Source organism: Colletotrichum higginsianum, chromosome 3, assembly GCF_001672515.1.
Source record: "Colletotrichum higginsianum IMI 349063 chromosome 3, whole genome shotgun sequence".
NCBI lineage: Eukaryota > Fungi > Ascomycota > Sordariomycetes > Glomerellales > Glomerellaceae > Colletotrichum > Colletotrichum higginsianum.
This window is the reverse complement of record NC_030956.1, coordinates 4,623,640-4,651,357: the sequence shown is the minus strand read 5'-3', so window position 1 is coordinate 4,651,357 and position 27,718 is coordinate 4,623,640. Positions and strand designations below refer to the sequence as shown.

Here is a 27,718-nt window from a genome sequence, read left to right as displayed (position 1 = left end):
GCTCAGACCAGACCATGGCGTTGCTCATCAATGCTGAAATGTCCAAGAATAGGTAGCATGTTTGAATGTCGGGGAATCCCGCTTTGGCTCCTTCCCCCCAGCCGACCCAGGAGCACCCGCCATCCTTCACCCTTCCTTTCTGCCTGGGTTCCATGACCCAGGTAAGTGAACAGTGCTAACAATTTACAGTGTGCGTACCCTGCACACTGTCACAGCCTTCCGGTGACCAAGTCGGCGAGAAGGACCCCGTTGTATCCACTCTTTTCCCCCCCCTCTCAGGCTCACTTCGCACTGAACACACAGCACCACTGGCCTGCTCCCCTGCTGCACGCTAATCCCTGATTAGGCGACTGCAGCTCCTCTGGAAAATCGACCTCACAACCATCACAGCCGCATAGGTGTGCCCTTCTGCCACCACCTCACCCCCATCAGCCCAGCGCTCCTTTATTTTCTCCCGACTCCGAAACCTCCTCCCCCACAAACAACTACCTGAACGACGATACCCGTCTTGCTGGTAGGGGAGTTTTGAACACGCGACTTTCAAGATCGCATTCACCCTGCGATCCGACCTACAAAGCAGCCCGATTTCTGCGACTTGTCGCCCGGTCGTACCAGCCACCCTCCTACCTGAACCGACCAAAACCGACCTATCCTCTACAACCCCCCCCCCCAAGACTTGTCCTCTTTCCCTCAGCCAAACTCAAGTCCGGAAAATCCCAACCTCGCTCTTCCAGCGCAGAACATCCGACGACGTATGATGGCAACTGAAGCCACCCTCGACGCCCCCGTTGATGCTTCTGTCCATTCTGACTCCAAGCTCGTGAGTTGCCTCTTTTCCCCTCTTCACACTTCACAGCTGGCGTCGGCCCCATCACCCGACGATCCCCACGTCCTCCTTCTTCATTTGGCCCTCATGCAATTTTCATACTCTCCGATATCACCTTGTCGCTTGCCATGGCTAATCTAGGGTCCTTGGGGTTCTCCGTCCAGCAGACTAACGACGCTGACAACGACTCGCACAATGTTGGCCCAGATCGCGCGAATCTGAACGGTAGTCCCGCCGTCGATGACTTAGAAAATAAGCGCATCACCGGTGTCGAAGATCAGCTCGTTTCAGCAGACGTTAGTGTTAGCGGAGGGTCGGATACGGAAGCATCGCGGAATGCCCGAGATGGAGAGAAGGGCCACGGAAGGACGTCATCGGCTGTCAAGAAGCCTGCGACATTCAAGGCTGTGTCGGTCAACAAAAAGTTTTTGGCCTCGAAAGGCCCTACGAGTATAGCTACGACCAAACCTGGCGAGAAGACCAACTCGACGACAATCCTAAGCTCCTCGCCATCGGGAATCTCGACGCTGTCGTCGCGACCTAGACTTGTCGCAAAGTCGGGAACTGGCACGGGCTCCACCCCGCGCCTCAACCCGGCTGCGAATGGCGCCCAACCCGCCTCTGGCCCTGACCCCAACGCCGTGTGGAACAAGAATCGACGTAAGGCTATTGGACGTCTCGTGGTGGTTGCGCTCTATTGCTAACCGTGACTTTCAGCTGTTCCTGTCCCGGAACCCAAGAAGCTGACGGATGAGGAACTTAAGAAGTATGGCATTCACATGGCGAGCCGGCTGGCTCCGGAGAGTGGGCAGGCGCAAGGGAACTGGGCGGACATAGAGGACGACGACGATGATTGGGCGCCTGAGACCATTACCTGGACAGATGGTACCAAGACCACGCTCCCGCACCCCGACGAAACGCCCGCGCCGCCGCCTGAGCCGATCCCCGTACCGCCCAAAGAGAAGGCTATAGAGAAACCGAAGTCACCAGCACCACCACCCCGCAACACCGCGTCGTCCTCCATAAAGCCCGGAGGGCTTGCTTCTGGGAAGGGCCTGATCCTCAAGGCCGGATCTGCCGACAAACCGACACTTGTCGCAAAGCCGCCTGCTCCCCCGACGCCCGTCAAGTCACCATGGGCGCCTCTTCCGCCTATCGAGAAAGCGCCGCCAGTTGTCGCCGAGTCATCTGCGTTCCACACCGGCACGAGATATTCTGCCAGAGACCAGTACGCTACGAGCAACACCCCACCGCCTCACCATGCCAAGGAGATCGCCGCCGATGATTTTAGTCGTTCTGCTTGGAGAGAAGGGCCTGCGGTGGGCGGAAACAGGGAACTATTCAACTCCCAGTCTGGGCGTTACGAGCCAGCACCTGATCGAAGGGGCTCCATGCGGTCCGACGCTCACCCCAGACAACCCGCCGTGCTACAGCGCCCATCTCAGTCTGATCACCCTGAGCCGTCTGCCGCTTTCCAGACAAACAGGAGTTCGGTCCCTGATGGTCCCTATGGCAGACGTCGCGGATCCTCCGTCGCTAGTGGTGGAAGTGGGTCGTACTTGCAACGACCGGGCAAGGGCCACGAGATGCCGATGCCTCCCCAGGATTTACTCAGCGCTCGCAGAGGTTCCATGGCCGGGTCAATCGACAGCCCTGTTTCCCCACGAAACTTCTCTCCCTCGGGCTTGCAACACGGCCCTCGGATGCATGGCAACCAGCAATGGCAGCCTCGGCCTTCGCCAGGAACCAATTATGCCACCTTGCATACATCAGCCCCTCAGCCGGACAATAGACCGGTACAGCCACCCCCGATGGCCCGTTTGGAGGAGGATCTTGAACTGCAGAAGAAGATTATGCGCGAGAAGCGAGAGCTGGCGATGCAGAGAAGACGCGAAGAGGAGGCCCGCGAGGAGGCCGCAAGGAAGGAACGCATCAAGGCGAAGTTGGAAGCCATGGGGCCGCCTCCGGAACGCAAGAGTGCCAAGAAAGATTCATCGCCCGAAGACACTAACAGGGCCGCTCAAACACAGGCACAATCTCAACAACAGGACGGCTCTGCTGGCCCAGATGCGGGTTCACAACCAGCAGCGAGCTCGAGTTCATCCATTGCGCCAGCAGCAACTGACGCTGAAGTGAGTGATAAATCGTTCAGCGAAAGGCCCATCATCGCTGGCGGAGACCCTGGCAGAATCCAGGGTGGGCAAGATGCCAGGCAACCTGATTCTTGGGTGGCGGCTACACCTCAACAGGAACGTCTGCCGAGCTGGGGCTCCTCTGCTCCTCAAGCCCCTCGCAACGTTTGGGGGTCGCCTAATAACGATCGCGGGCTCGGCAACGGAACTTTTAACACTGATCTGGGTCGTTTGCCTGGGTCGCAGGTGGCTCAGCTACCCGGCCAGCTTGCTCCGGTCCAGAATAGCAAGGGCCCCGAACCCATCGCACCACCACCCGTCGTGCAGCGGGCACCGCCCCAGATTCCGGTGGCCAATCAGTCTCGTTCAGGACATGGTGGCCCGCGGGAAGCAAACGACATGAGAAACAGATGGGCCAACTCAGTGCTGGAGGGGGATAAGGTGGTTTTGGACGAGAAGAGAACACAGCGTCTCGAGCGCAATCGGACTCTCGCTGAGCGCGGACTTACCATTGAGCAAGCCCAAGCCTCGATCAAAGAAACATGGCGGCCCTCTGGAGATAGCAGGCGCGATGCCGCACACGTCATTCACCACGATGTGTCTTCTCGTAGCGTTGATCACCCCTCGGTACCTGCTGGCCCATCGGCGGGTTCAATCCTGCCTCCCACCGGACCATCAGCCGCTACCCAGTCGCGATCTTCCTCCAGATTCTTCCCGCCCAAGGACGGCAGACACGATCATTCAGGCTCCCATTTGGAGCCATCGAGGCCCAGCTCTCCTTCTCCGCCGCCTCCGGACATGTTGGGACACCCAGCTTTCGACGGAGATGCCCTGCATCCCCATGTATCCCTTCCCCGTCCGCATCCTGTTGTCAAGCTGCCCCCTTCAGCTTCGGCTGCGCACCCCGCGGCTTCCAGATCCACCGGGCAATTCGCTTGGGCTACTCCGGCCGGATACAAGGACGGACCTGGATCTCATGCTCGCGGGCCTCACCAGCCGAGCCATGCGCCGCAACGGTCGCAGGACAACACCGGAAATGAGAATTGGCAGGATCGTATCAACAACCTGCTCACAGGACGAAAGCCAAACTCACCGCCAAAGGCACCAGGTGTCGAACCTGTCACTAAGAGTGCTCTCGACTATTCGGGCCATTTCAACCCGGCCACTGTCTCTTTGCCTCGTTCTATCGTTCCGCAGTCATCTGATGATGTAAAGTCTTTCAACACGAAGCCGATGGCAGAGGAATGCTTTGAGGAACAGGAGATGGGGTCGCTCCCTCAAATTCGAATTCCGCACAAGACTCCGGATGCTGCGTGGCACCCAGCTGCCGCTCCGACCAAGCCGCTGCCGAGGCGCTTCTGGATATCCGACGTTGAGACAGTCCGGTCATTGTGGTTCCCTCACGAGATGTCCAACAGCAGCAGCGTGTACCGCATCCTTCTCCCCGGAATGGCCGAGGCCAAAACGGTTCCCCTTCCGTCCTCTCGATCGGGTAGCAACTCACGACGATCTAGTGGGCGTGGGCAGCGCGGATCTGGCCCAAGTCATCGGGGCAGCAAAGGTCGCGAGTCTTCTTATTCGGGCGAGGCAAGCAACCCGAACCCCCCTCCCAGCCGGGGAGGCCGAGGCGGCTACCGTGGACGTGGGTCCGAGAACTGGTCGCGTCGGACACCCCCTACGCAGGCAGCTTAAGATAAAGCTGCCACGATGACACTTTGTGAAAAGTCAACACAACGTGATTTACCTGCGGTTGGCTGCATACACTATCAATCGTAGTCGGCAAAAGTGAAGGCCACACGACGAAGCGTACATATACGTTATATGCTGCAGGCATGCTACAATCGCATGCAGGGGCAAACAGCTCCGCTACGAGCGGTAAGCAGTATGTACCCTTTTAAAAAAACAAAAAAAAACCTTTGATAATTTCCGCAGAGAGCGTTTTACGTTTTCCAACTTTGGCGACTCGGAGTCGACCGGGTTGCTTTGGTCGGCATATGAGCATGACGGCTCCAAAACTGGCAAAGAGGTGAATAAAGGCAGGGGTTGGGCAGCGAACCCTACTCGCGACTTTCTTCCCTAGACCGCTCTCAACGACACACGGAGCTTCAACTCCTATCGACCAGTTTCCCGACTTGAAAGCACCGCCAATAAGCCTCGCCAAGTCAACGTGGGAAAGCACTGGTCACGTTGACCCAGGTCAGGCGTTTCTTCGTATGATTGGTATCCATGACACGATTAACGAAAGGGGCGGAGGGTGGACGAACAATGGAGGGAGCAGCGAGTGGCCAAGGGGAACGTCCTGGGGGGGGCGTGGAGCAACGCGGTCTTTTACTTATAACACCGATGCGAAAGGAGGTGACAACACAGGACTCGGATATGGACGATTGAACGGCGACAGGCACATGCTCGGTCACTGCAATGACAATGAGCAGTGACTGCTTGTGGGCAGATAAATGTCCTTGGTAATTGCAGCTCAGAAAATTCACAAACAAATGATTAAAATACCAGGGCTTCATGCCGCATTACATTTGTCGATGATCATGCACAGACGGCGGTCGCAGGATGTCATGTGCAGACGACAACCCGTCTAGCACACACGCTGCGTGTCTCGAGTCGCACATGTTCTATGAAGTCATTGAGCTTATTTCACATCGTAGCCTCGGTCTCACGATTGAGATGAAGGCATTTCCGGCTCAAGGCATCACTTTGCTGACCTCCTAGAACAAGGCAAACCAAAACAGCAGCGAAGTGACCACTTCGGCTTGTCGCCAAGCCGTTCACGCCCCCGAAAGCCCCTCCTCATCCGCCCAGCCCGCCCAGCGGCTTCGTAGCGGAGGAGTGGCGCATCTCAGAAGTCCTCGAGGTCTAGAGTACCCGAGGGGCAAAGAAGATGTCAAATGGATTTAGCACAGAGAGAGAGAAGTATAGAGGAGATGGGTGGGGAGATAGCGGAGGGCGGGCGGGGCGGAGGGCCGGATCTTGGATCTTGGATGCCGGATCCCTCTCTGATACATGGTTCTCGGAATCTGGTTCGTGGCGGAACGAAGTTGAAGTCTCGGAGGAGCAGACTGGTAATGGGAGGGGAAGAAGGCGGAGTTTGGCGGGTTTCCTCGCTGTTTGCGGTCTCGGGCGGTCATGGGCGTGGGGGGGTTGTTGCTCTCGTCCGGCCGGTTTGTTCTGGAGGGTTTGTGGCTTGGGGTCTGAGACTATGGCGGCAGTGGCTCGACGTTAGACTCGTTGCGGCTTCAGGAGTGTCTTGTACATGTTACCACGTTTGGAAGATAATCAGTCGAGAGTGGTGGTCGGGGGGGTGGATGATGTTGCTACTGAGTTTCTTTCTGTTCGTGGCCCTCCCTCCACCCAACCCACGCATCCTTGCCATCACCAGTCACTGACATATCAGACTCTCAAAAGAGCCCACATCATCCACACGCGAAGAAACCCACAACCCACAAACCATAAGAATTATTTTCTAGCCAGTGATCCGCATCCCGGGATACGATTCTCGCATCACTTAAACCAACTGGCCGGTTGGCCCAATGGCAAGGCGTCTGACTACGATTCCACTTCCTCGTTTGTCTAACCACGAGCGAAATAAGGACTAAGAATCAGTCATCAGGAGATTCTGTGTTCGACCCCCAGGCTGGTCATTCTTTTTCGGTTTTGAACCTCGCGTAGGGTATTGTTTGTCCCTGAGTCAACCAACCACCACTCATTCTTCACTTTGCGAATGCGTGGTAATGAGGCGGCATTCCTCGAAGGTCCTGCCTGATCTTTTTGCCCAAGCATGAGAGCCTTCAACTCGCACACTTCTTTCCGGCTGCAATATGCTCATCCCACATCGCACGTCGTCGACAAAGCGGGAACGCTTACCATGTGTTTCAATACCCGCCCTTTTTGTCCTCTCTGTTAGTACACATATAGTCAATCGTGGATCCAAGACTGGAAGATGTGTCTTTGGGGAATAGAACCGACGAGATTTCGACGACGGCGATTCTTCCGCCGTCCTACCAGATCCCCGGAATCGTAGGCGGCGTATGTCTCCGCATGTAAAGAAGGGAATCGTCTCACGCACTCCCCCGACTGTTCAAGCCGCTTGACAGTCTTGTTTGTGGTGGCTTCTCGCCGAAAACGGTGTTGCCACTTACCGGGTCTAGATCGTCGGCCCCAAACCGAACAGTCGTGAGCTAGAGTTGAACATCGTCTGGAGGCAAACGCCATTCAACCTACTTCCGCGACAAAAAGGGCCTGGTCTGTTTGTTCTCTTCTTCAAACATAAACGCACTACTTCCCACCGCCCGGCTTCCCCCCTCTTCCCTCCCCTCCGCTCCCGCTGCGACTGAGCCCTTGACTCGTAATGCCTCCCTCGTCGACCTGGTTTTGTGTGTCTGCCCCTGCTCCATCGCGGTTATCTTGCCGTCAGTAACCACTTTGATGGCGGCCCCGTTGTCTGCGGTTCTGCCAGACTGTGCCGTGAGTCGCTGACCTCCCCGCCGCGCTTCTGTGAGCGTTCTGCACGATATTAGAGAGACCGCTAACATTGGTGATGCTCGGCCAGGTACCGTGCGTCTCGCAAGCGCTCAACTTCACCACGTGTGCCGTGTCTAACCTGACTTCGGCATGCCTGTGCTACGATAAGCCATACATTAGCGTGCTCCGTAGCTGCGTGCGCGCTGCCTGCGATCTGGATCAGGCGTATCGTGAGAAAGTTCCCTTTCCTATCTCCTCTTTCCCTCGATACGGGTTCATCGACATGCATATATCACATCTTCGTGTCTGAGGCCGCCTCTCTCACTTCACTTCCGATCACTCAAGCCGGCGACTGACTTCCGATTCTTTCCCAGTTGCTAAGAACGTAACGTGGACGCGATGCGGGTTCCCATATCACCATCAGACAGGAACTGTGGCCGGCAGGGTCAGTCTGGTGGTAGGAACCGCCCTCTTCGTCGTTGTGCGGTTGCTCGCCAAGGTTCTAAGATTGTCGTCGTGGGGACCGGATGATGTGACGCTGATGATTGGATATGTGAGCATCTGCTGCCCTCTCCCCCCTCCACCCTTCGCTCTGTCCTGTGACTGATCTCGCAAGCAGTTCTTCTCACTGGGGTTCGCTATCTCCAAGTTTCATGGTAGTTTCCCCCAGATTTCGGGCTTTATTGTACACCTCGTCGCTGACACCCTTCCAGGTTTCCAGCTCGGTATTGGCCGTGATGTATGGGCGCTATCATACGATGAGATAACTCGCTTCATGCAGGTAAGCCTTGGAATCTCAAGGATCGAAAACTACGGCCATGGACTAAAACCACATCCGGCTGATCACATTGTCCACAGGTCTTCTTCGCTTTCGAGGTGATCTACACCCTCAGCATCTCGGCCCTCAAGGCCTCGATCCTCTTTTTCTACATCCGCGTCTTCAGCATGGTCAGCAGCACATTCACCATGGTGCTATGGGCCACGCAGGCCTTCAACCTCGCTTTCTGCATCGCCTTCACCGTCGCGAACCTGAACCAATGCCGGCCCTTCAGTAACGCCTGGGAGGCATGGGACGGCAAACACCCGGGCTACTGCATCAACGTATACGCCATGTTCATTTCGCACGCCGCCATCAATATCGCCCTAGATGTGTGGATGCTCGTGCTGCCTGTCACACAGATCCTTTGGCTGAACTTGAGAAAGAGGCAGAAGGCGGAGATCGTGGCCATGTTCGGGCTCGGCGTGTTGTAAGTCTAGGACGGCGAACATAAGCCCTTTCAATTTTCTTCCTCTTGTCTGCCCCTGGGGTTCCGTTCATGCCTTCCCTTTTGATGCCTCACAGCTGACTTATTATTCTAAAATAGTATCACAATCGTCAGTGCCATTCGACTCAGGGTATTGATTAGCCTAGAGGGCTTCAAGGATCCTACTTGTAAGCATGAAATTCTGCTTTTCTGTCCCGTTTCAAAACCGCACCCCTCATTTTTCAACCGGCTTATACTAACCATCGAATCACCCACCACCTAGATGATGCTTTTTACCTCCACATGTGGTCCTACATAGAACTTTCTGTGGGAGTCGTTGTCGCTTGTCTTCCGTCCACCCGCCAGCTGTGGCGACACCTTGTGCCCAAACTCCTACGATTTATGGGACTCGGGTCGCCATTGCACCAGAACCAAGCACGGCACGAAGACTCGACCAGAAGGCTTAAAGACATACTCTTCATAAGCACCACACAAGATAAGGCGATTCCGGCAGAGGGCACGGGGAGCGCGGACGCGCCATCGTCGTATCGCACCCGGTCAGGTTGAGGCCTTGATGGCTTCATGTACCGCTTCGACTACCTAATACCATGTAACAGTTAATGTAATGATTGGCTTTATAGACGACTACGGACACCACGTCGAGCCGCGACGGAGCAATAGGTGTCAGCATCGCAGGGACAAGGGACTTAAACCCCAAGCTTACGTTTGCATAGGGTTACAAGAAACCCAAGTGTTCAACTGACGATTTGGGATGATATACATACACTGCGTAGCAACTTCGAGGTCGACGGAGCATCAACATGTATTATGTTCTGTTTCCTGTTCCTCATTTGGGGTTTTCCAATGTCTTTGTAGCATGCGACGATTTAGAACGGGATCTGTTTCAAAGAAAAGCTTTTTGCCATACTTCTCGCCTGATAAGCTGCGGAAAACAGAGATGGCTAACTCGGGCTGGCGGAGGGAGGCATGGTACGCGGCAGAGGAAATGAACTGGCTGCCATCATCACCGCTGGAAGCTTGTTTCCCTCCGTATCACAACACATAGTTGTAAAGAAATATGTTGAAGTTTCTATTACAGCAAGGTTGGATGAAGTCATTGACTGCGTGGCACCCTCAGCTCTACCAGGTTCTCTACAGCATCCAGTCACTTTCCATGTCATATCTAAACGCCAACTAACCGAATAATTGATTCATTGGCCTTTCACAATAGACGAATTTCCGGCACAGCATTGGCCTTGATTTTGCCGTTTCTGCATTTTTACTATTTCATTTGAACTGTTGAGACGATGCTGGAATACTCTCTTTTTCTGTGCCATTTTTGAATCATAAACTGGTCGAAAATACCGCCTTATCCCCAGAAGTCCTGCGCAAGACTTGATTGCTATACTTTTTCTCCTCTATCGACCACCTCGCCGTCCCGTTCACTGCCGACATCTTCAGCCCCCCTCCGCGTCTAAAAGGCTTAGAGAATGAATTTAGCAAAGGTTTAGTCAGTAAACTCCCAGCAAATGGTCAGAGTGTCACGTCATCGAATCCAAATCATCAGCCAAGAACGCTTCATGAGCTAGTCATCCTTTTTTGGAATGCTCTCTGAGATGAATGGGTGTTGATGCGCCCCCCTGGTGGAATTCCGTCTACAGCAATGTTTGTCCCATGTTCCAGGATCACTGGATATAGTATAACACGCCATTCACTAGCCATCGGCAATCGACCAGGAAAACATGAAAGCAATGCATCTGCATCATGAAGCGGAGTTGTCGAAATAGTATATAATGCGTGGATCATCGCCGCGTTGATCGCCGTTGCAATAACTATAAGCCCAGCCCGATAGCGCTGCTTTTATGATAGCATTCGTTCAACCATATTACACGGCTCACCCCGTGGCCGAGACCACTTCCGTAAGGGAAGCTTCCGCTCTCCTTGATGATTTCTGCCCTTTTGGTGCGTCGTCTGTGGAAAATATACAAGAAAGCCCTACCGGACTCCATTAAGGGGATATCATACAACCCAAACGCGTCTCTAAGCGTTACGGGCGACCTGCCAGATCTAGCTGTCTTGGTCTCCTGGACACGTAACACAATGACTTGGGTCCACGGACGGCCCGAGAAGTGCGGCTTGCCTGTGTACCGGGTCTTCCTCCGCTCGCTGTTACCACCATTCGTGATCCTGAGCGACTCCCACGATACCCAGGCCATTTGCATGCGACGCAAGGGGTTCGGTCACGGGCAAACCATGGAAGACCTCGTTACGGACCCGAAACCGAGTCATAGAGTCAGTTTGAGCATCAAAGATGAGTGGGAAACACACCGCCGGTTGCTCCAGGACCAATGTCGCCCTCTTTTTGGCAAAATGTTGCCGCGCCGGTGATCTACGTCAACTTTCTCCATCTGATCGGTCTGTGGCACGAGAAGACATGGATAGCCGACGATCGTCCGTCCTTCGCGGATCAGGACAAAACCTATGCGGCCCTAGATGCTGTCGCCGCCTTCTCTTTCGGCCAAGGCTTCTCTCTCTCAATGAAAGACGAGGCAAGCTCCTAAGGCCCATGATTGTTACACGTGACTCCACGGGAGACATCCTTCGTTGCGTCAGCCCCGGCCTGCTTGTTGAATGGAAAGTCTTTCGTTACATCGTTGTGCTCGGATTCTTTATACCCAGGATTACAAAGATCTTCCGCCTCGGCCAGGGGGGCTGGTAGAAAGAAACCCGCAAAATTTGATGAGACGCAACGGGGCAAGACATACTGTGCCGCGACCAAACGCGAGAGCATAGTTCCTGGGCATGAACGCAACGATGTTTTTCAAGTCACAATCGAAAAAATCTGTTGACTGGGTGGCTTGTTTGGCTATCCAAGTTGCGGTAGTCAATTACGACGGCACCCGGGCTGACCGGACTCGGGACCGGGAAAAATGGGTATCGACGGAGTTGGCAAGGCAACTGCGCCCAATCAGGTGATGGCGGCTCCGGCCCGGACTACCAAACCTCCGCCCGATGACCGTTCCTCTAATCTGTCGATACAACTGAGACAGAAACCTGAAAAGTTGATCAACTCGCAGCCAGGAGAGTCTCGAGTTAAAGCTACTCATCACGATTGAAACTCAAAACAGACATGGCGCACACAGGAACAGGGATTCCGGTTCACTAAATGCCCAAGTGGGTGCGCTAGGTGGCGACCTGGTGGATTAATCACAGTGTTATCAAGTTGTTGAATTGCGACTACGCCCCGAACCCACAGAAAGATGCCGTCGCTCCTTGTCCTACCAAATCGGAGGCGCGCCTCGGGAACCACTTGGCGAGCGGGTTCGACAATGCATCATGTTGATACGGTGAGCAGAGGCAACCGTGCGTGCCAGCGTGCGATGGATGGATCGACAAAACAGACGCGGATTTGCGAAAACATAAGTCGGCGAGGGCATCGCCGTTTTTTGCTGGTGTGAGAGTCCCATTTCTCCCACACCTCTTCACCCGTCCGCCCACCTAGCGACACGGACACGTCGATTCCTTCAACGCATCCATCCCATCATGTCCACCAGATCTTCCATTTACGACCCGGGCGACCCCAGCCAGCCGCTGCTCTCACAGCAGCGGCGGCGCACCAGCACCTTCAACTTCCACCTGCCGTCGTTCAGCAGTCACCGCCGCGTGTCGCCTCTGTCGGTGCGGCGCGCCTCGCTGCAAGAAGTGCATCCGCACCACGACGACGTCGAGCCGGTGTTGCCGGCCGCGCCCGTCGCCGCTCACCAGGAGACGCGCCTGCACAAGCCCCAGTGGGCGCTGAGCGACCGACCGCCCAACACATGGGCTCAGATCCGTCACACGTGGCGCGAGGAGTTTGCGTAAGTGTCCGCCCGGTGTTCATCGTAAGGGAGAAGGAGGGAGAAAAGGTTGAAGCTGATCCGAGACAGCGAGTTCTGGGGCACGTTCATGATCCTGCTCTTCGGCGCGGGCGTCGAGTGCGAGACGCGGCTGCACTACAGAGGGCCCGACATCCGCGAGAACGCCGGCGACTTCCTGCAGTGCCGGCTCGCATGGGCGGCCGGAGTGTCGATGGCCGTGTGGATGTCCGGCGGCGTGTCGGGCGGCCACTGCAACCCGACCGTGACCGTGGTGCTGGCCCTGTTCCGCGGCTTCCCCTGGCGCAAGGTGCCGGGCTTCCTCGCCGCGCAGGTGCTGGGCGCCGCCCTCGCTAGCCTTGCCGTCTATCTCAACTACGCCACCAGTATCGCCGCGTACGAGGGCGGCGCCGCCCGCTCCTTGGTCGGCGAGCACGCCACCGCCGGCCTGTTCTTTACGTTCCCCGCCGCGGGGCTGCCCTACGCCGGCGCCTTCTACACCGAGTTCCTGGCCTCGGCGGCGCTGGTCGCCATCGTCTTCGCCCTGGCCGACAAGAACAACCTGGCGCCGCCCAAGGGCACGCAGCCCTTCGCCATGTTCCTGGCCCTGCTGGCCATCGGTTCCGCCCTGGGCATCAACACGGGCTACGCCATGAACGGCGCCCGCGACACTGGCCCGCGCATCGCGTTGGCTCTCGTCGGCTACGGCTCCGACGTCTTCACCCACGACTACTACTACTGGCTCTGGGCGCCGTGGGTCGCCGCCATAGCCGGTGGCGTTGCGGGCGCTTGTGTGTATGATGCTTTCATCTACACCGGGAGGGATTCGCCCTTCAACATGCCGAGGAAAGAGGACGAGCGGGGTTTGTAAGTTGGTAACGTGAAGAGATGTAGCGTAAGATTAGGTGATGCAGAATGGCGGCTGCATGTGGCCTGGCCTTTGAGAGTCAAGACGGTCTAGCTGTCCTAAAAGCACGCACCACACGGATAGATCGATCTAGGATGATGTGTGACGAGGTTAGCGATAATACAGATCGAAGAGGGAAACTATAGACACTAGAGAACTTGGAGCCTTGCGCGGACGTTCGGAATGCTATTGGATATTATCACGTTCTTGCTCGGATTCGAGCTTTTTTATAGTTGTTTTTGGTTTATCGGAGGCCAAACACACCCCCTGTCTGGTTCATGAATGGGTAATGCTCTGTTAGACAAACCCTCCATACCTTTGGATCTCTCAGGTACTGCAAAAAACCGTTGATGCAACAGGGCATCGAGGATGGCACGTGTGAATTGTCAGGCACAAGTCCACCAGAACAGGTCTCCCAATCCGGAGTTTTCATCACGGCCGTTCAAATTTGAAGCGATGCAAAACAAAATCTACGCTTACAAAATGTCTGCTCTCGCCAAGATGAAAAAGGTCTTAGTCTAGATGAACCCCAACAAGTCCTTCTTGGGCCTCTGCACCAAGAGCCACTTCCCCTTCTGTTCCTCGGCGCGATGCTCGTGGCCGTCCCCGTAGAACCCCGTGCCCGCCACCTCGGCCTCCTTCTTCTTTTTCTCCTTGGACTCGTCGCCGTCGATGGGGTTCCCGGGTTCGGCGTACTTTCTCACGTGCTCCACGGCCCAGATCAGCTCCTCCGAGAGCACCGGCGGCGTCCGTCCCTTGCCCCGGAGCGTGGGCAGGCCCGCCACCCGGAACAGCCAGTTGAGCCACTCGAACGTCTCGCCCGTCTCCCACGCGATGTCGTGGAACTTGCGCCCGTCCTTGCGGACCAGCTCCGCCCGCTCCCTCTCCCAGCGCTCCTGCTCCTCGACGGGCGGCAGCGCGACCGAGTGCCGCCCCGAGAAGACGCGGGCCAGCGCGATCGCCTGGTACTCGAAGCTGCGGAACGTCAGGACCCGCGGCATGCCGACGATGCCAAGCGTCTGGAAATCCTGGAAGAAGGTGTGCCAAAACGTCTTGATGAGCTTGCCCTCCTTATAGTCGTACAGCGCCCTCCCGCCATTGGCCTCGGAGTTCCAGAATGGGTACGAGGGCTTGTAGCCCGTGCAGTAGATGACGTGGTCTACGTCGTCGAGGTGCGAGCCGTCCTCGAAAACGATCCGCCCGTCCAGGTGGTACTCTTTGATGACCGGCTTCCATTCGATCCCCGGCGGCGGCTCGTCGGCGTCCCATCGCGATTTCGAACGCCGGGACTGGAACACCGGCGTGCGAGCCGTCTTGACCAGCTCCTCCGTGACATCGTGGCCCGACGCGGAGTTGCCGATGGTCACAATCTTCTTGCCGGTGAAGGGCTCCGGGGTGCGGTAGGTCTTGGAGTGGACCACTCGGCCCGGGAACTTCTTGATATACTCGTCCAGTCCCTTGACGTGAGGCACCTGAGAATGCCGTCAGCATTTTTGACCATTTTACTCGACTCATAAGAGCAAATAAGAATCAGGAAAAGGGGGGCTTTGAAAAAAGAAGGAAAAATTAGCAACCACATACATATGGAACCGAGTAGTGCCCGTTGGCGAGGACAACGGCGTCAAAGACCTCCTGCCACCAGATGTCGACGTTCCGCGCGGCGTCGAATTTGCGCAGTGTCAGCCTCCACTGCTCAGGTCTGTCCTTTGCCGGGATCCTGGTGACGTCTTCGACGGTCGTGTTGAGCACCAGAATGGAGTCCGTTTTGTGCAGTGAGAAGTAGTTCTCGATGTACTGCCGGGGGACCCAGTGCGGCGCAAAGGGGCCGTAGGCGAACCTTGAGTCCGAGAAAGACATTGCAATGTCAGGGACATTGGTGCTGCGGGCTCCCGGTTAGATACCAGGCTTGTGTCTTTTTACACACACACATGTACGATGCCGAGAACTTACGTCAAAGAGCGGTAGATTGGGGTCTGGGTGTATCGCTCCCTCTGGCTGTGAGGCTTGACCTGGGGCAGCTCGCCCGGGATCTCCACAGCGGGATCGACATCCGGCGGAAGGCTTCCAGGCTGAAGTGGAGGAAGCTCGGCCGGGTTTGGGTCGTAGATCCTGGGGAACAGGCACGATGTCAGTCATGATCCACCACCTAGACTGTTCACGGCGACTTCTCACCATGTACCACCAGCGGACTCCCGCCGTTCGAAGACTTGGATCCGCTCGAAATAGTTCTCGGCCTTGAATGCGGCAGCAGTAACAGCGCCTAGTGCGATTGCATAAAAACCGTCAGCCCCTCCGAAACTACGATGAGATAAAACGCACAGAGTGCCCGTGGCACGCCGAGTCGATTATTTTCATGCCACGCGAGATAACGAGGTGATGTCGGGGTGGTGTAAGTTTACCTGCGGCACCGGCGCCAATGATGGCGACGGACTTGATCCTTCGCTCGCCGCCCATGGTTGTCTATCAGTCTCTTTCTTTCTCTCTCTATCTCCAGAAGAAGCTCAGACCACGGGAATCTAGGGGAACAAAGACCGGATCCGTTTAATCAGATTGAAACCTGTCAAAAAAGTAGTGCCATACATGTACAGAACAGTATTTAAGAAAAGGGACAATGTGCTTCTCCCTCCCCAGAAAGTCGAACCGTCTGCAAACGAGTCAGGCCACGGTCATTTGTCATCTAAACAGACTACGGGAGGGGTTTTTGGAAGGAAACCGGGCTGATCGGACGTATTCGCCATCTGTCGCCATCCTCAGAAGCGATTTCACCATCGGCGCATCACGTGAGGGTTCGGAGGTCGGAGTCGGCACTTCATTTTTTTTGTGGAGGGGCGGGAAAACGGGCGGGCGCAAACTTTAGGGGCCACTCCTAAAAAGACAAGCGAAAGAGAACATTCAAATCGCATCAATTGGTGTTGAATTGGGTTCGCAGGTGCCGATACTTTGCTTAGACGCGAAGCTTTTTAGAGCGGAGGGGCCGGAGACGCATGGTGCTCCGGCCCGGGCGGCGGCTGAGTCGCGGAACCTAAACGCCCCGCTTTCTTCGGGCGGATGCTTCCGGGTGCGTTCCCCTAAATAGTTCATCAGTACCTCTGAATTCTTCTAATCACAAGACCGCACATCAATCGCAGGCGAGAGAGATCCATAGCCGGTATCACTGCAGAACAAGACATGTCCTACTTAACATGGGCTCACCAAATCGGCAGATCAAATAGCCAGAACCAGTACTCTGGAGAGCAAACGAGGGCGTCCCCCTCGAAGACCCATCCCTCTTTTATTCCGTTCAGTATCATTCATCTATCTACACGTGACTCTTTTCTCCAATCCTTGTACATCAAAGGCGTTGTCGACCCGTCCGTCGTTCGTTCTCGTCGTCTCTCATCGCCATGTCCATTCTGATATCCACCACGATCTTCCAATCATTACGGGTGATCAAGAGTCCAATTCCCTCCTCATCCCATCAGTATCTCTTCGCGAAAAAAAAAAAAAAAAGAAAAAGGTAACAACACAAAGTTCCCCGTCTGATATCTCTGAGAAGCAAACACAACAAAAAGAAAACGGAAGAAAAGAGAAATACAAAAGAACAACACAAACCTACCTCCATGCAACTTTTAATCCCTACTTTCGGGCTCTCGGGGTAGGAGATGTCGAGGAAGAAAAAAAACCAAGAACGGGGGAAACCATGAACGCCAAAAAAGCTGCAAGTCATGCCCTCGTGAAAAAGCCACCGCGCGCAGAGAACAAGTCTAATCCTCAGCGTCGAAAGACGCTGCTGAGCTTGCTGCCACCGACGCTGCTTCCGACGCTGCTTCCGACGCTGCTCATCTTCTCGCTGACCTTTTCGCCGAAGCCACCCATCCACTTGGGCATCTTGAGGCTCATGCGCACCTGGCCGTCGACGATCATACTGACGACATTGAGGACCGCAAACGTGGTGGAGCCGATGGCACGGAAGAGCGCTAGGATCGCCACAGACCAGAGAATGAAGGCAAGGTAATAGTTCTCACCAATGCCGCGGTCGCTATACGCTTCAGACACGGCCATGGCGAGGATGGCGTTGCAGATAAGCCACGAAAGCACCATGTAAGTGCGCACGCTCTTGTAGTAATCCTCCTGTAGTTGCGCTTCAGAAACGGCTGATGCCGGAACGTCGACGCGATCGCGGAGGTTGCGCAGCGCCTCATCGTACCCCGAATCGATATCGAGTTGTTCCGAGGGCATCTCGAGCTCGACGCTGTTGCCCTTGCCGATAGCACCACCCAGATCCGTCTTCATGACGTTGTCTCCCTTGGTACCCCATGTGACGTCGTGCGTGTTGCAGAAGGCGTAGACTTGTAGAGTGCAGATGTACGCCGGCAGCAGCATGAAGTACTGAGCCGCACTGGTGAACAAGTGCCAGGGGTCGAGGTACATGAAGGACATGACAAAATACAACCCGATGGTCGATAGAATAGAGACGATAAAGTTCGTGAAGACGTTGTTCCCCATGTGAATCTCTGGGTTGTCTTTCTCTTTCAGCTGGCGGATGACGATGTAAAAGGTGGCGAACGTTGTGTAAATCATAATGATGCTGTAAACGATGATGCTGAAGAGGTACAGCTTTTTTGCTCCTTGCGGGCGATTACCCAGCGAGAGGATGAACTGCGCGCAGATGAGCAGAACGCAGATGTACCGCAGGACAGTAAAGATGTATTGGCCAATGTTGTGACCGAAGGGATCCACCAAGGGGTCGCCCAGACCGCCGGCGACGAAGTAGAAGGTCAGGTAGAAGTTCGCCAGGGAGAAGTAGGTGAAGATGAGCTGCAGAAACTGGTATACGAATTCGATATGGAGGAGGATCTTGCGCGTGATGGTGTGGTCGGTGTGCCAGATCTGCTTGAAGTGAACGAGCGAGTACACGGCAGCAAAGAAGGCACCATTGAGCCAACGACGTCGCTGCGATATGAACTCGGGAACCGTGTCTGGGATCTGGTCAGTTGATGTTGAAAACGGGTGGATGTGGGCGCTTACCTGGCACGTCCGTCTCACCGTGGCATCCCTTGACGTACTTCAACACCCAGCTCTCACCACGCTTGGCGACAAGCTCCCAACAGAGAATACGATCCTCGGCGAGATACATGTTGGCGGTGAACACGTCTGCGTGTTGACCGTGCAGCGTCTCTCCTTTGAAGTACTGGCTAAGGGGACCGTGGCCGGTCTCGTCGTTCTGTAAGGCGTGATAGCGGTAGGCACTCAGGGCGCCTGGCAAGACGGTAATGTAGCCAAATATAGACTCCAACGGCTTATCGAGAATATTGGACATCTTGTACTCGAAGTTCTGCGAGGCCACAAGCGGGTTCAGAAGGTTGACTCCAAAACGGCCCTTCATAGCCTTGATCTCTCCACAAGCACCGGCGACGTTGGAATCGTTGTCGAAGGCCTTCCACAAGTGGTAGAGCGATGTGCCACCGGGCCTCGTGCCGACGTCGAGCAAAATACAGACATTGGGGTTGAGCGCTTTTCCGAAAGCGTTAAAAAACCAACGATGCGAGTTGAGCTTCCGCTGATTCTTCTCCTTCAGACAGAATATCAGCTGGCAAGGGACGATGCCCTTTTCGGCACCCTTGAACTTGAGATCGGAGTCGAGTGAGACTTGCGTCGTGTACTCGTAGACGTGAGCCTGAACGGCTTTCTGGTTGACATAGTTCTTGGCGATGCCGTGCTGATAGACACCCATGGCTGCCAACGCGTCAAGCGTGCGAGGATGGATCTTCTCTCTGCCATCGGAAACGATGCAGACGACAATCTTTTGCCAACCATTGTCGCCCCACGTGCGTGACTTGGAACGGGCGCAGAAGTGGGAGATGTTCTTCATGACGGCGTACATTGTTCTGGTGAAGTCGAACTCGTTTTCGTTGTACATGGTGACGCAGATGAACAACTCCGTCTCGCGAGCGGTCTTGCCGATAGACTGGCGGAGCTTGTATCCGCGATCAACAAAGTCGTCGGGGTCGCATGTGACAGCTGTGTATCTCATGTGGGTGAACTCGACCTCGTCACGGCGAGGCAGAAAACTGTAGAGGATCGTGGGGATCTTGCACTCCAGTACCAGCTCACCGTTGATGAGCTGAACCTCCTTTCTCGACATCTGCGGCGCGCGCACACCTCGGCGTTCCTGCATGCCGTCTGGGGCCGGGCCGTAGTGCTCAACCTTCTCATTGACGTCGGTCTCCGTGTCTCCCTCACTGAGGGTGACTTGGTCATGCGACATGTACGACTCTCTCATGGGCTGGGTCTCGCTGATGTCCGTCTCTGGCCCAAAAACGTCGTCGGTATCATGAAGAGGGATCGACACTGTGGCGTCATCTGCAAAAGCGGCCGAGTTGCGGTTCGCACCGGTCGAGAAGAGCGGCGCAGGGGGGAGCGGTCGTCTCGGGCTCCCACCATATCTGGAGGACGGGGTCCCCGGTCTGGGGCTACCATTGATATCAGATGGCTCGTAGATTCCAGACGGAGGTGGCCGAGTGAAGTCTGATGACAGACGCGACGGGCTGTATGTCCTAGTGGGCGATGCGCGGCCGGCCTGGTACTCGTAGGGGTAATCGTCCTGGTACTCTTGCTCGTAGGTTCGCTCATACTCGCGGGCGTAATCGCGGCCTTGGAATGGGACGTAGGTCGAGTCGGGCGGCGGCATGCTGGGAGGGTCTCGGATGGAGGCGGATCGGTCGGACAGGATTGACGACGCGTAGGATCGTCGACTCGATCGGGGCCTATCGTTCGCTGAGTGTGAGCTTGTGCCTGTACTGTCACCAGAATCGTCTGAGGATGGGGGAACGGGGCAACTAGAGAACTGGTGCAGTTGACTTTTCCGCATCGAAGGACCCTCTGGAATGGTTGGGAGACTGTCCCGGAGCTGCGTCTCTCTGACAGAGGCGGGCCTCGTCCTCTTCTGCAACTTGACAGTAGTGGACCGCACTGGGATGCGGGAGGCGGGCTGCACATCCGCGAAATCGACGATGCTCACGCCACTTCGGCGTGAAGTGTAGATGGGGTCCGGAGACGAGGTCGCGGTCGGGCGAGCCTCCTCCTGCTGCCGTAAAGCGTCAAGGTGATCTGGGGTAGAGAGCGCCGGGTTTGCGGCGTCCGACTTCTTCCTGCGCAGCGAGAGCGGGCGCGGGAAGAGGCTGGGCGACGACTCGGGCGTCTTGTGAAGCTGTCGAAGACGAGGGATAGAAGACGCAGGAACAGGAGTAGAAGCAGAAGCAGAACGACGGGGCCGCGATGCGCTGCCGGCGGCGGCGGCGGCGACAGTGCTAGCAGGCGGCGTCTGAATATGAACGCTGGGTGTTACATACGGTCGGCTGTCCATAATGGGCTCCTCGACTGAGGTCAAGAGACGAATAGCGGCAGGGTTGTTGGAGCGTCCCGTGGGTGTGTCGTCGTCGCGGTCATCGTAGGGCGGCAGACTGTAGTCGGGCGGTCGCGAAGGGGTATTTGGGTCCATGGCGAGCGAGTCTCGTGTGTGTGCGTGTGTTGTTTGCGCGTGCGCCTCGTGGGTTACCTAGCCAAAACGGTCTGTGGAATGGCGGTACGAATGCCTCCAGAGCCGGTCGTGTGGAGTTTTCTTTGTCTGCAACGGGCCGGCGCCACGATGCGATTGTTACGAGCGAGGGATTGACGTAACTTCCAGTCTGTGGGTGGCGTCTGGGGCGGTACTAATGTCTCGATGCTGTGATGCTATAACGCTGCAATGTTGTAAACGGGGCGTGTGTAAGTTTCAAATGACGATAATGTCCGTCGCCTGGAGAAAATGAAACTGGTGACAGGATTTCCAGTGGCAGGCAATATCGATGGTAGTACGGAGACTGGGTAGCTAGCTTTCTTGCAAAGTGAGATGGATACGGGGGAGTTGATAAGAGGGCAGACAAGGCAGAAGCTGCGGGCGGGAGGGTCGACCTTCCCTTCCTCTCTCTTTCTCTTTCTCTGTTGGTCTGTCGCCCAGCGCATCCGCGAGTGTGTCGAGGGGCAACAGGGCGGATCGGAGAGTTGGCTCAGGTTGGCACAGCAACGGCGCCGCAATGCATGGGATTCGTGTGGTGTCCTTGTCATCGAAGAGTGGGTCGGGGCAAGGGGGCTGATCCTGTTGGCCTTGCTGGTGGAACCTCTCAGCTGTTAGTGGCTTGCTAGCGCCTACGGGGAAGGGGGGGGATCCGCCGACCGTTCCTGATCAGTGATGGCATTGCCTGAAGCGGCAGCGCAAACAAACCACTTTTCTTCCCAATGTCGCACTCACTCACTTTACTCGCTCGCCTTCCTGCAGCTGCACATCACCCGAGATCCCAGTAAACAAACCCTCAACACATAACATGAAAGTCTCTACGATATGCCCCTCCCTCAGTCTGCGTAAGCTATCTGCATCTTTCAAAATGTATCTTTAAATCCGATGGCATGATGCGTTCTCTGCTGCCGCCAAGGTCGAGCAGGGCTGGCCATCGAGGGCTTCCGTGATCTAAGCTTTCTTTTCTTTCTTTTCTTCTTCTCTCTGGCAGTTGGGCACTTCCATCTTCTCCACGAGTGACCCTCTCTTCTGCCTTTACTGATTCCACACATATATGGCCCACCATCTCTGGGGTGCACAATCCTCTCCACGCTCACCAAGCGAGTAATAGGATACGTAGTCTACATACATGATATTCCTACACACCCCAGAGCGCCCTCCACCGCTTCTCGTCCGTCCTCAACGGCCCGTCAAACTGTCCAAACCGCGCCGGAAGGCCCTCGTTGGCCTCGGGCAGGCATATCCACTCGCGCACGCAGTCCGGCACCTCCTCCTTGATGTGGCTGATGCAGATCAACGCCTGCTGTTCCGTCAGACCCCTGACCCTGACTTCGCCCGCCTTGGCCGCCTCGCTGTCCACGATCCGATCGCCGCTGTGCGTCTTCTCCTCGCCCTTGGCCAGGAAGAGCATGCACTTGTCCCGCACCGCGTCGTCCATGCCGCTGAATGCCTCGTCGAGCACCACCACGTCGGGGTTCTTGATAACGGCCCGCAACAGCAAAGCGATGCGCTGGGCGCTGAAGGAGAGGCCGCCAAAGAGGTATGCGTCGGACCAGGACAGGTTGTCGCTGCTGCTGCTGCTGCTGCCTACGGCGATACTGTTGTTGTGGCCCGGGTTTAGTTCAGGAGAAAACCAGCGCAGTGTGGCTTCGACCTTGCCTCGTGCCTCATCGTCGAGCTTGGGGATCCCCTTGAACGTGTCCGCCCACGCGTTCTCCAGTACTTGCCGTACTGTCAGACCCCGGGGCATGTGCTGGTGGACCTCAGGGCTCGAGTGTCCAATACGTGACTGGATGTCCCAAAACGTGAGGGGCCGTTGGCCGGATCCAGGCTCGGGCAGTCTACTTCTGCCGAACAGCTTGATGGGGAGAGAGTACGTCTGAGGGTGATCGGAACAGAGAAGGGAGACGACGGTGGTCTTGCCCGACCCGTTTGGACCGAACACGCCCCATCGCTCTCCTCTACGAACTGTCCAGATGAGGCCGTCCTTGGGGCCGGATGGCGTGTCTTGAGACCAGTTGCCCAGTGCGATCTTGCTTCCATACCTCACTTGGCAACCGTCCATCTCGACCAAGGGCTCGCCAAGTGGCGTCTGGGGAGGCGAGTTCTCCACCGCAGCCGCAGACTCGGCGGCATGCTGGCCCTTCTCGTTCGAATCAAAGAGCCCATCGCCCTCGACGCCATTCGTAGTCAAGGCCTTGCCCATCTCCACGAGCGAGTGCACGGGGAGCTTCTCGTCCTCCTGCAGCCCTCCTTTCCACACGCCCCTGACATACTTCCTGAAGCCTTCCAGCACCATGTCCTTGGGGCCCATTGAGCCGATCTGGCAGTCGCTGCGGAGGTAGATCAGGTGCGTGATCCAATCGGGCAGAGGATCCTGGGGCCTCGCGCTGAGGACCAGCCTGGGGCTCTGCCGCTCGGCCAGCGACTGGAGCAGCGGGCTCAACGACGCAACGGTAGGCGGGTCGAGCCCCATGAACGGCTCGTCTAGCAGCAGAACCTCGGGCGTCGTCAACAGCGCCCTCGCGATGCGCGCCCTCCTCCCCTGCCCGTTGCTCAGGAAGGCTACAGGCAGATCGAGGAGCGGGTCCAGCCGCAGGTCCGTGACGACCCTCTCCAGAAGCTCCCTCGGTATCAGGTTCTCCTCGCCAGGCAAAGTCTCGAGCGGGTTCAGCTCTGTGTTGCCCACCAGAAAGTCCCGCAGCGAGAAATCCGTGTTCTCCCTCCTCGACTCGTACCGCGCCGCGAGATACGCGCTCGTCGTTGGCCCGCCCAGCGCCCCGCCTTGTTCACCATCGAAACCGACGTACTGAATCGCCCGGTTCGCGCTCCGCAGCCGCGCCGGTGCCTTGTCGGTCGAAAGGTACGGGTACGCCCGCGATGTCGGCGGAATCGCGAGGTGCTGGCCCCGCAGAACCTGCAGCAGCGTCGTCTTGCCCGAAAGCGAGGGCCCGACGATGCACCAGTGGTTCTTGGTCTCGGCGAAGGACGGCAGCTCGAAGCTCAGGTCGCTGAAAAGCGGCGGGTTCGGTTGCGTCGAGTGCGCGTTTGGGTGGCGGCGGTAGAAGGTGCCATTGGCGATCCGCAGGATCGGGGGAGAACGATTCGGTAGCCTCATTTCTCGTGACGCCTTCAAGGCCACTTAACCGTCGTCTCTGTGGTTTTGTGGTGATTCACATTGCCTGGCTCATCCTCTCTTCAAGTCTGGGGCCGATGGCTTTCCCCAGACTTTTTTGTACGTAAACGCCCTGCGATCTCGGTGTGAAGCTCGTCCGTCATCGCCCCGCCGTAAGGTTCCACATAGCTAGCGTAGGTACTTAGTTCACTGGCCTTGCTACGTACCTAACCCGCCTGGGGAAGGAAAAGAAGCGACAGGGACAAGGTAAGCTGTCTGCCGCGCCTGCATTTCAGCCTGGACGTCACGTGCAAGCGTCTTAGCTAATGGCGGGACTCCGACGCAACGCAACGCAACCAGGCGGAAAGCTCCAGGCACATCATTGAAGCGCAAGCTCCCCCAGCAATCAGTTCCCTCGTCGTTCCAGCTGCATCGCCATCGGTTAAACACCCCAACAACCTATTCTACACGACTACACATATACTCTCACCCAGACACAAACCCCAAGATGGCTGTATGTCCGCCCCCTATTCACAAAAATGCTATCTATCTGCAATCGCACATGAGAGGGTGAAAGCTAACAGCCCGCCTCCCCCCTCCCCAGATGCGAATCGTCCCCGCCGCGAACCAGCCCACAACCTTCGCCGCCGGCGCCGGCGCCCCCTCGGCCCCGGGCGTCCACGACACACTCCGCGCGGGCGTCGGCCAGTCGATCCTCGACGCCCGGTCCAACGCCCCCTCAAGTGCGCACCCGCTCGAGTCGCGCCTTAAGAATTGGGAGGTCACGCAGGAGAACATGCGAATGGAGACGCTACGCCGCACCTTTGGCGCTGCCGAGCCCATCCGCCGCCAGATGGAGCTCAAGATCACCCAGACGGGCGAGTGGCGGCCCCTCGCACTCGGCGGCCAGAAGCCCAGCATCCACGAGGAGATCCTCCGCGGCAAGGACACCAGTGTCACGTGGGAGGACGTCTACTCAGGCGAGGAGAGCGTCGGCATCGTCGGCATGCACGACGAGATGGAGAGGAAGCTGAAGATTTGAAGTGGAGCCGCTCCCAACGCACGGGGCTAGGAGGGAGAAGAGGACGACGGGTAGGGTTTGTACAACTACGACATGCGCAACGATATCTGGACGGCGTGGCTAAGGGGGACATCATCAAGACCATAGACGTATGATTCGGCTAGAACGTCCAGGTTCAAGGAAGAGGGAACAAATCTCGTTCTACTATCCTATGGACAAAACACCCCATGGACGGATGGATGGGGAGGACGTGGGAAGAGAATCAAACAGAACAAATACACAAAGCTATGATACGCCGCCGTACTCCTGGTTTCCCCTTATCGTCTTCGCTCTTTGTAATACGCTCGATAGATGTGGGAGGGGATGGGCGTCTCTAAAGAGAAAGAGACACTCGAGACAGAAGGGATGTGGCCTGAAGAAATAACTCAACCCGAAAGATTCTGTAGGTAGGCCACCCAGTCCACCCAATGTGGACACATCTGAAAATGCATGCAGTGTCGAAAGGCCATATGACCCGGGCCGAACCCCCGCCTCATGGGATCGTGTACCACGCAGAGCACTCGGGGCCCAGGCCGAACCAGTCAGGTCCTGCTCCCCGGGCCCTCTTCCATGCACATCATTCTTTCTCTCTTTCTCTCCCCTCTCTTTGTGTGTGTGTGTGTGTGTGTGTGTGTGTGAGTGCCATATGAGGAAGGAGGAAAAAAAGACCAGACCGCTCCTGGGAGAAGAAAAGTGATAGCCGCCTTGAGAGAAGGCTGATGCTAGCCGTTTCAATCATAAGATGACGCAGCATCCGCTGCCACCTTCTCGGTTGCGGCCACCGCCGGAAGCTGACTTATTACCTCCCTTGGGCTCTTCCTCCTCAACTATGTCGGCTGGCCGAACTGTCATGTGTACAACATTGGCTGCCTCGGCGCTGAAGTGATATTCTAGCCATGTGTTAGTATGGGAGAAGGCTAGCAAGATATTGCTGCTGGGGCTTGTACTTACGCTTCAGCTGGTCCTTATCATCCAGCAGCTTTCCAAAATGAATCAGGCGTATACTACTGGGGCTCGCGGGCTTGGGGTCCCATTCCTCACGCCACTCTCGCAGTATCAACTCCTTTAACGTGTAGACGCTGATAGTAAAAGGGTCCTTCTTCCCAGCCTCGGTCAACCCAGGGACGTTCACGTTCCTCTTTGTCAGGTACTTCTCATCCAGCTTATAGGGATGTCGTGCACCGGTTGTTAATAGGAGGGTGATGTTGCAGACGGGACCATCTGATGGAGAGTTGCTGACGGACTGGACATCATCAACAGAGGGGCCAATAGCCATGGTGTCGTCTTGGCTTTTGGCCACTGGCGGGGGAGCGGATTCCTTCTCCTTTCCCTTGGTGGATGGTTCGATTGAATCGCCGACAGCCGAGGTGGCAGCGGCGGTAGCAGCAGTGTCGTTGCTGGCTTCAGGGTGAGTTGACGCAACAGCGGCGGGTGCGTCGTTTGACGAAGTCGTTGTCGTTGTCGTCGTCGTCGTCGTCTTGGCGGTATTTGCGGCAGCGGCATCGGCGGCAGCGGCCTCTGTCGATGAGGATTGCGGCAGTGTCTTCATGGGGACGGCGTCGCTGGAATCGGCCACCGAGTCCTTGGCTGGTTGGCCGCTGGCCGAGTTCGCGTCGGCGGGTTTGGTGTCGGGCATTGCGGATAAGAGAGGCGAATGCACACAGAGAGCGACGGGTCTCGGGAAGGAATGCGGGCTCGTGACGGAGGTCGTTGGATTGACTCGAACACAATGGCTCAATGCATGCGGCAGGTCGCGACTAGGAGACGACGATTTTTCGATAGTTGGGATCGATGTTGCGCGAGAAGGAATTGGGGAGGGTTGGATTGTTGTTCGTCGTTGAGTGAGACGCAGGTCGGGATGGTACCAGTTGGCAGTTGGCGTGGGCGGCGAGGCCGGTGTAGTGGCAGTTGCCAGGATCAGGAGGTGGATGGGGGGGGGGGTTGGATTTAGTGGTGGAGACGATAGTAGGCGGATGGGAAAGGCGGGTGATCAGTGCATCCAAGTCAAGCGTCCAGCGGCCGTCGACTCAAGTTTGTCTGATGGCATGCAATGTGCGATGTCCAAGTCGTCAGGGAAAATGGGAAAAGGGAAAGGAAGGATAAACCGGGGGACTGGGGCCGAATTGGAGAGGTTGAATCAGAATGGATCCAGTGGAAGACTGACTGGGAGTGAACCTTGGCGCAAGCGTGGCCGTGGGCCGTGGGCCGTAATTGACTTGGGCGACTCTACGAATACAGTACTTACTGATACTTAGTCACCTGGGGATTAAAGACTGAGAGAGGGAGAGTCCTAAGTACCTAGATAGGATAGTTAGGTACCTGGGTGGGTGGTTTTCGGGCTGGATGGCTCGGCAATCAGCGCCCGTTTAGCTGGGGAGGCCAAGGGGAATTGCGAATGGCAGCACCTGGCAATAATTGGCTGACTGTATGCACGGTCTGGTGTCGTGCTGCTGCTGCTGTTGAGATGCCGCGGTGTTGTCCTTTTATCTCGCTTTCACGCTGTCCAAGACAGCAAGGCAGGCAGGCAGGCAGATAGGCAGACGGGTAGGTCAATGTCAATGAGGGTGCCGTCGAGT

The 27,718-nt window shown here is 56.5% G+C and overlaps 9 protein-coding genes across 9 annotated transcripts; 5 read left to right on the top strand and 4 right to left on the bottom strand.

The window, feature by feature from the left end:
* Window positions 1-954: 954 nt before the first annotated feature.
* On the top strand, window positions 955-4,650 carry CH63R_04930 (uncharacterized protein; the record flags this gene model as incomplete). Its single annotated transcript, XM_018299905.1, has 2 exons — window positions 955-1,486; window positions 1,544-4,650. The coding sequence occupies 2 exons, from the start codon at window positions 955-957 to the stop codon at window positions 4,648-4,650; spliced, it is 3,639 nt and encodes a 1,212-aa protein (XP_018161151.1).
* A 2,854-nt stretch (window positions 4,651-7,504) lies between these two features.
* On the top strand, window positions 7,505-9,239 carry CH63R_04929 (CFEM domain-containing protein; the record flags this gene model as incomplete). Its single annotated transcript, XM_018299904.1, has 6 exons — window positions 7,505-7,730; window positions 7,803-7,981; window positions 8,048-8,209; window positions 8,287-8,675; window positions 8,793-8,860; window positions 8,956-9,239. The coding sequence occupies 6 exons, from the start codon at window positions 7,505-7,507 to the stop codon at window positions 9,237-9,239; spliced, it is 1,308 nt and encodes a 435-aa protein (XP_018161150.1).
* A 1,533-nt stretch (window positions 9,240-10,772) lies between these two features.
* On the top strand, window positions 10,773-11,060 carry CH63R_04928 (Cytochrome p450 monooxygenase; the record flags this gene model as incomplete). Its single annotated transcript, XM_018299903.1, has 1 exon — window positions 10,773-11,060. The coding sequence occupies one exon, from the start codon at window positions 10,773-10,775 to the stop codon at window positions 11,058-11,060; it is 288 nt and encodes a 95-aa protein (XP_018161149.1).
* Window positions 11,061-12,215: 1,155 nt separating this feature from the next.
* CH63R_04927 (MIP family channel protein) lies at window positions 12,216-13,397 on the top strand (the record flags this gene model as incomplete). The annotated part of the gene is made up of 2 exons (XM_018299902.1): window positions 12,216-12,529; window positions 12,599-13,397. 2 exons carry the CDS (start codon window positions 12,216-12,218, stop codon window positions 13,395-13,397), a joined length of 1,113 nt encoding a protein of 370 aa, XP_018161148.1.
* A 554-nt stretch (window positions 13,398-13,951) lies between these two features.
* CH63R_04926 (Thiol-specific monooxygenase) lies at window positions 13,952-15,887 on the bottom strand (the record flags this gene model as incomplete). The annotated part of the gene is made up of 5 exons (XM_018299901.1): window positions 13,952-14,905; window positions 15,015-15,312; window positions 15,384-15,542; window positions 15,606-15,693; window positions 15,833-15,887. The coding sequence occupies 5 exons, from the start codon at window positions 15,885-15,887 to the stop codon at window positions 13,952-13,954; spliced, it is 1,554 nt and encodes a 517-aa protein (XP_018161147.1).
* A 1,296-nt stretch (window positions 15,888-17,183) lies between these two features.
* On the bottom strand, window positions 17,184-20,913 carry CH63R_04925 (Chitin synthase; the record flags this gene model as incomplete). The annotated part of the gene is made up of 2 exons (XM_018299900.1): window positions 17,184-18,391; window positions 18,441-20,913. The coding sequence occupies 2 exons, from the start codon at window positions 20,911-20,913 to the stop codon at window positions 17,184-17,186; spliced, it is 3,681 nt and encodes a 1,226-aa protein (XP_018161146.1).
* A 1,192-nt stretch (window positions 20,914-22,105) lies between these two features.
* CH63R_04924 (ABC transporter) lies at window positions 22,106-24,085 on the bottom strand (the record flags this gene model as incomplete). Its single annotated transcript, XM_018299899.1, has 1 exon — window positions 22,106-24,085. One exon carries the CDS (start codon window positions 24,083-24,085, stop codon window positions 22,106-22,108), a length of 1,980 nt encoding a protein of 659 aa, XP_018161145.1.
* A 505-nt stretch (window positions 24,086-24,590) lies between these two features.
* Window positions 24,591-25,124, top strand: CH63R_04923 (Proteasome maturation factor UMP1; the record flags this gene model as incomplete). Its single annotated transcript, XM_018299898.1, has 2 exons — window positions 24,591-24,596; window positions 24,687-25,124. 2 exons carry the CDS (start codon window positions 24,591-24,593, stop codon window positions 25,122-25,124), a joined length of 444 nt encoding a protein of 147 aa, XP_018161144.1.
* A 753-nt stretch (window positions 25,125-25,877) lies between these two features.
* CH63R_04922 (uncharacterized protein) lies at window positions 25,878-26,778 on the bottom strand (the record flags this gene model as incomplete). Its single annotated transcript, XM_018299897.1, has 2 exons — window positions 25,878-26,032; window positions 26,094-26,778. 2 exons carry the CDS (start codon window positions 26,776-26,778, stop codon window positions 25,878-25,880), a joined length of 840 nt encoding a protein of 279 aa, XP_018161143.1.
* Window positions 26,779-27,718: the final 940 nt, after the last annotated feature.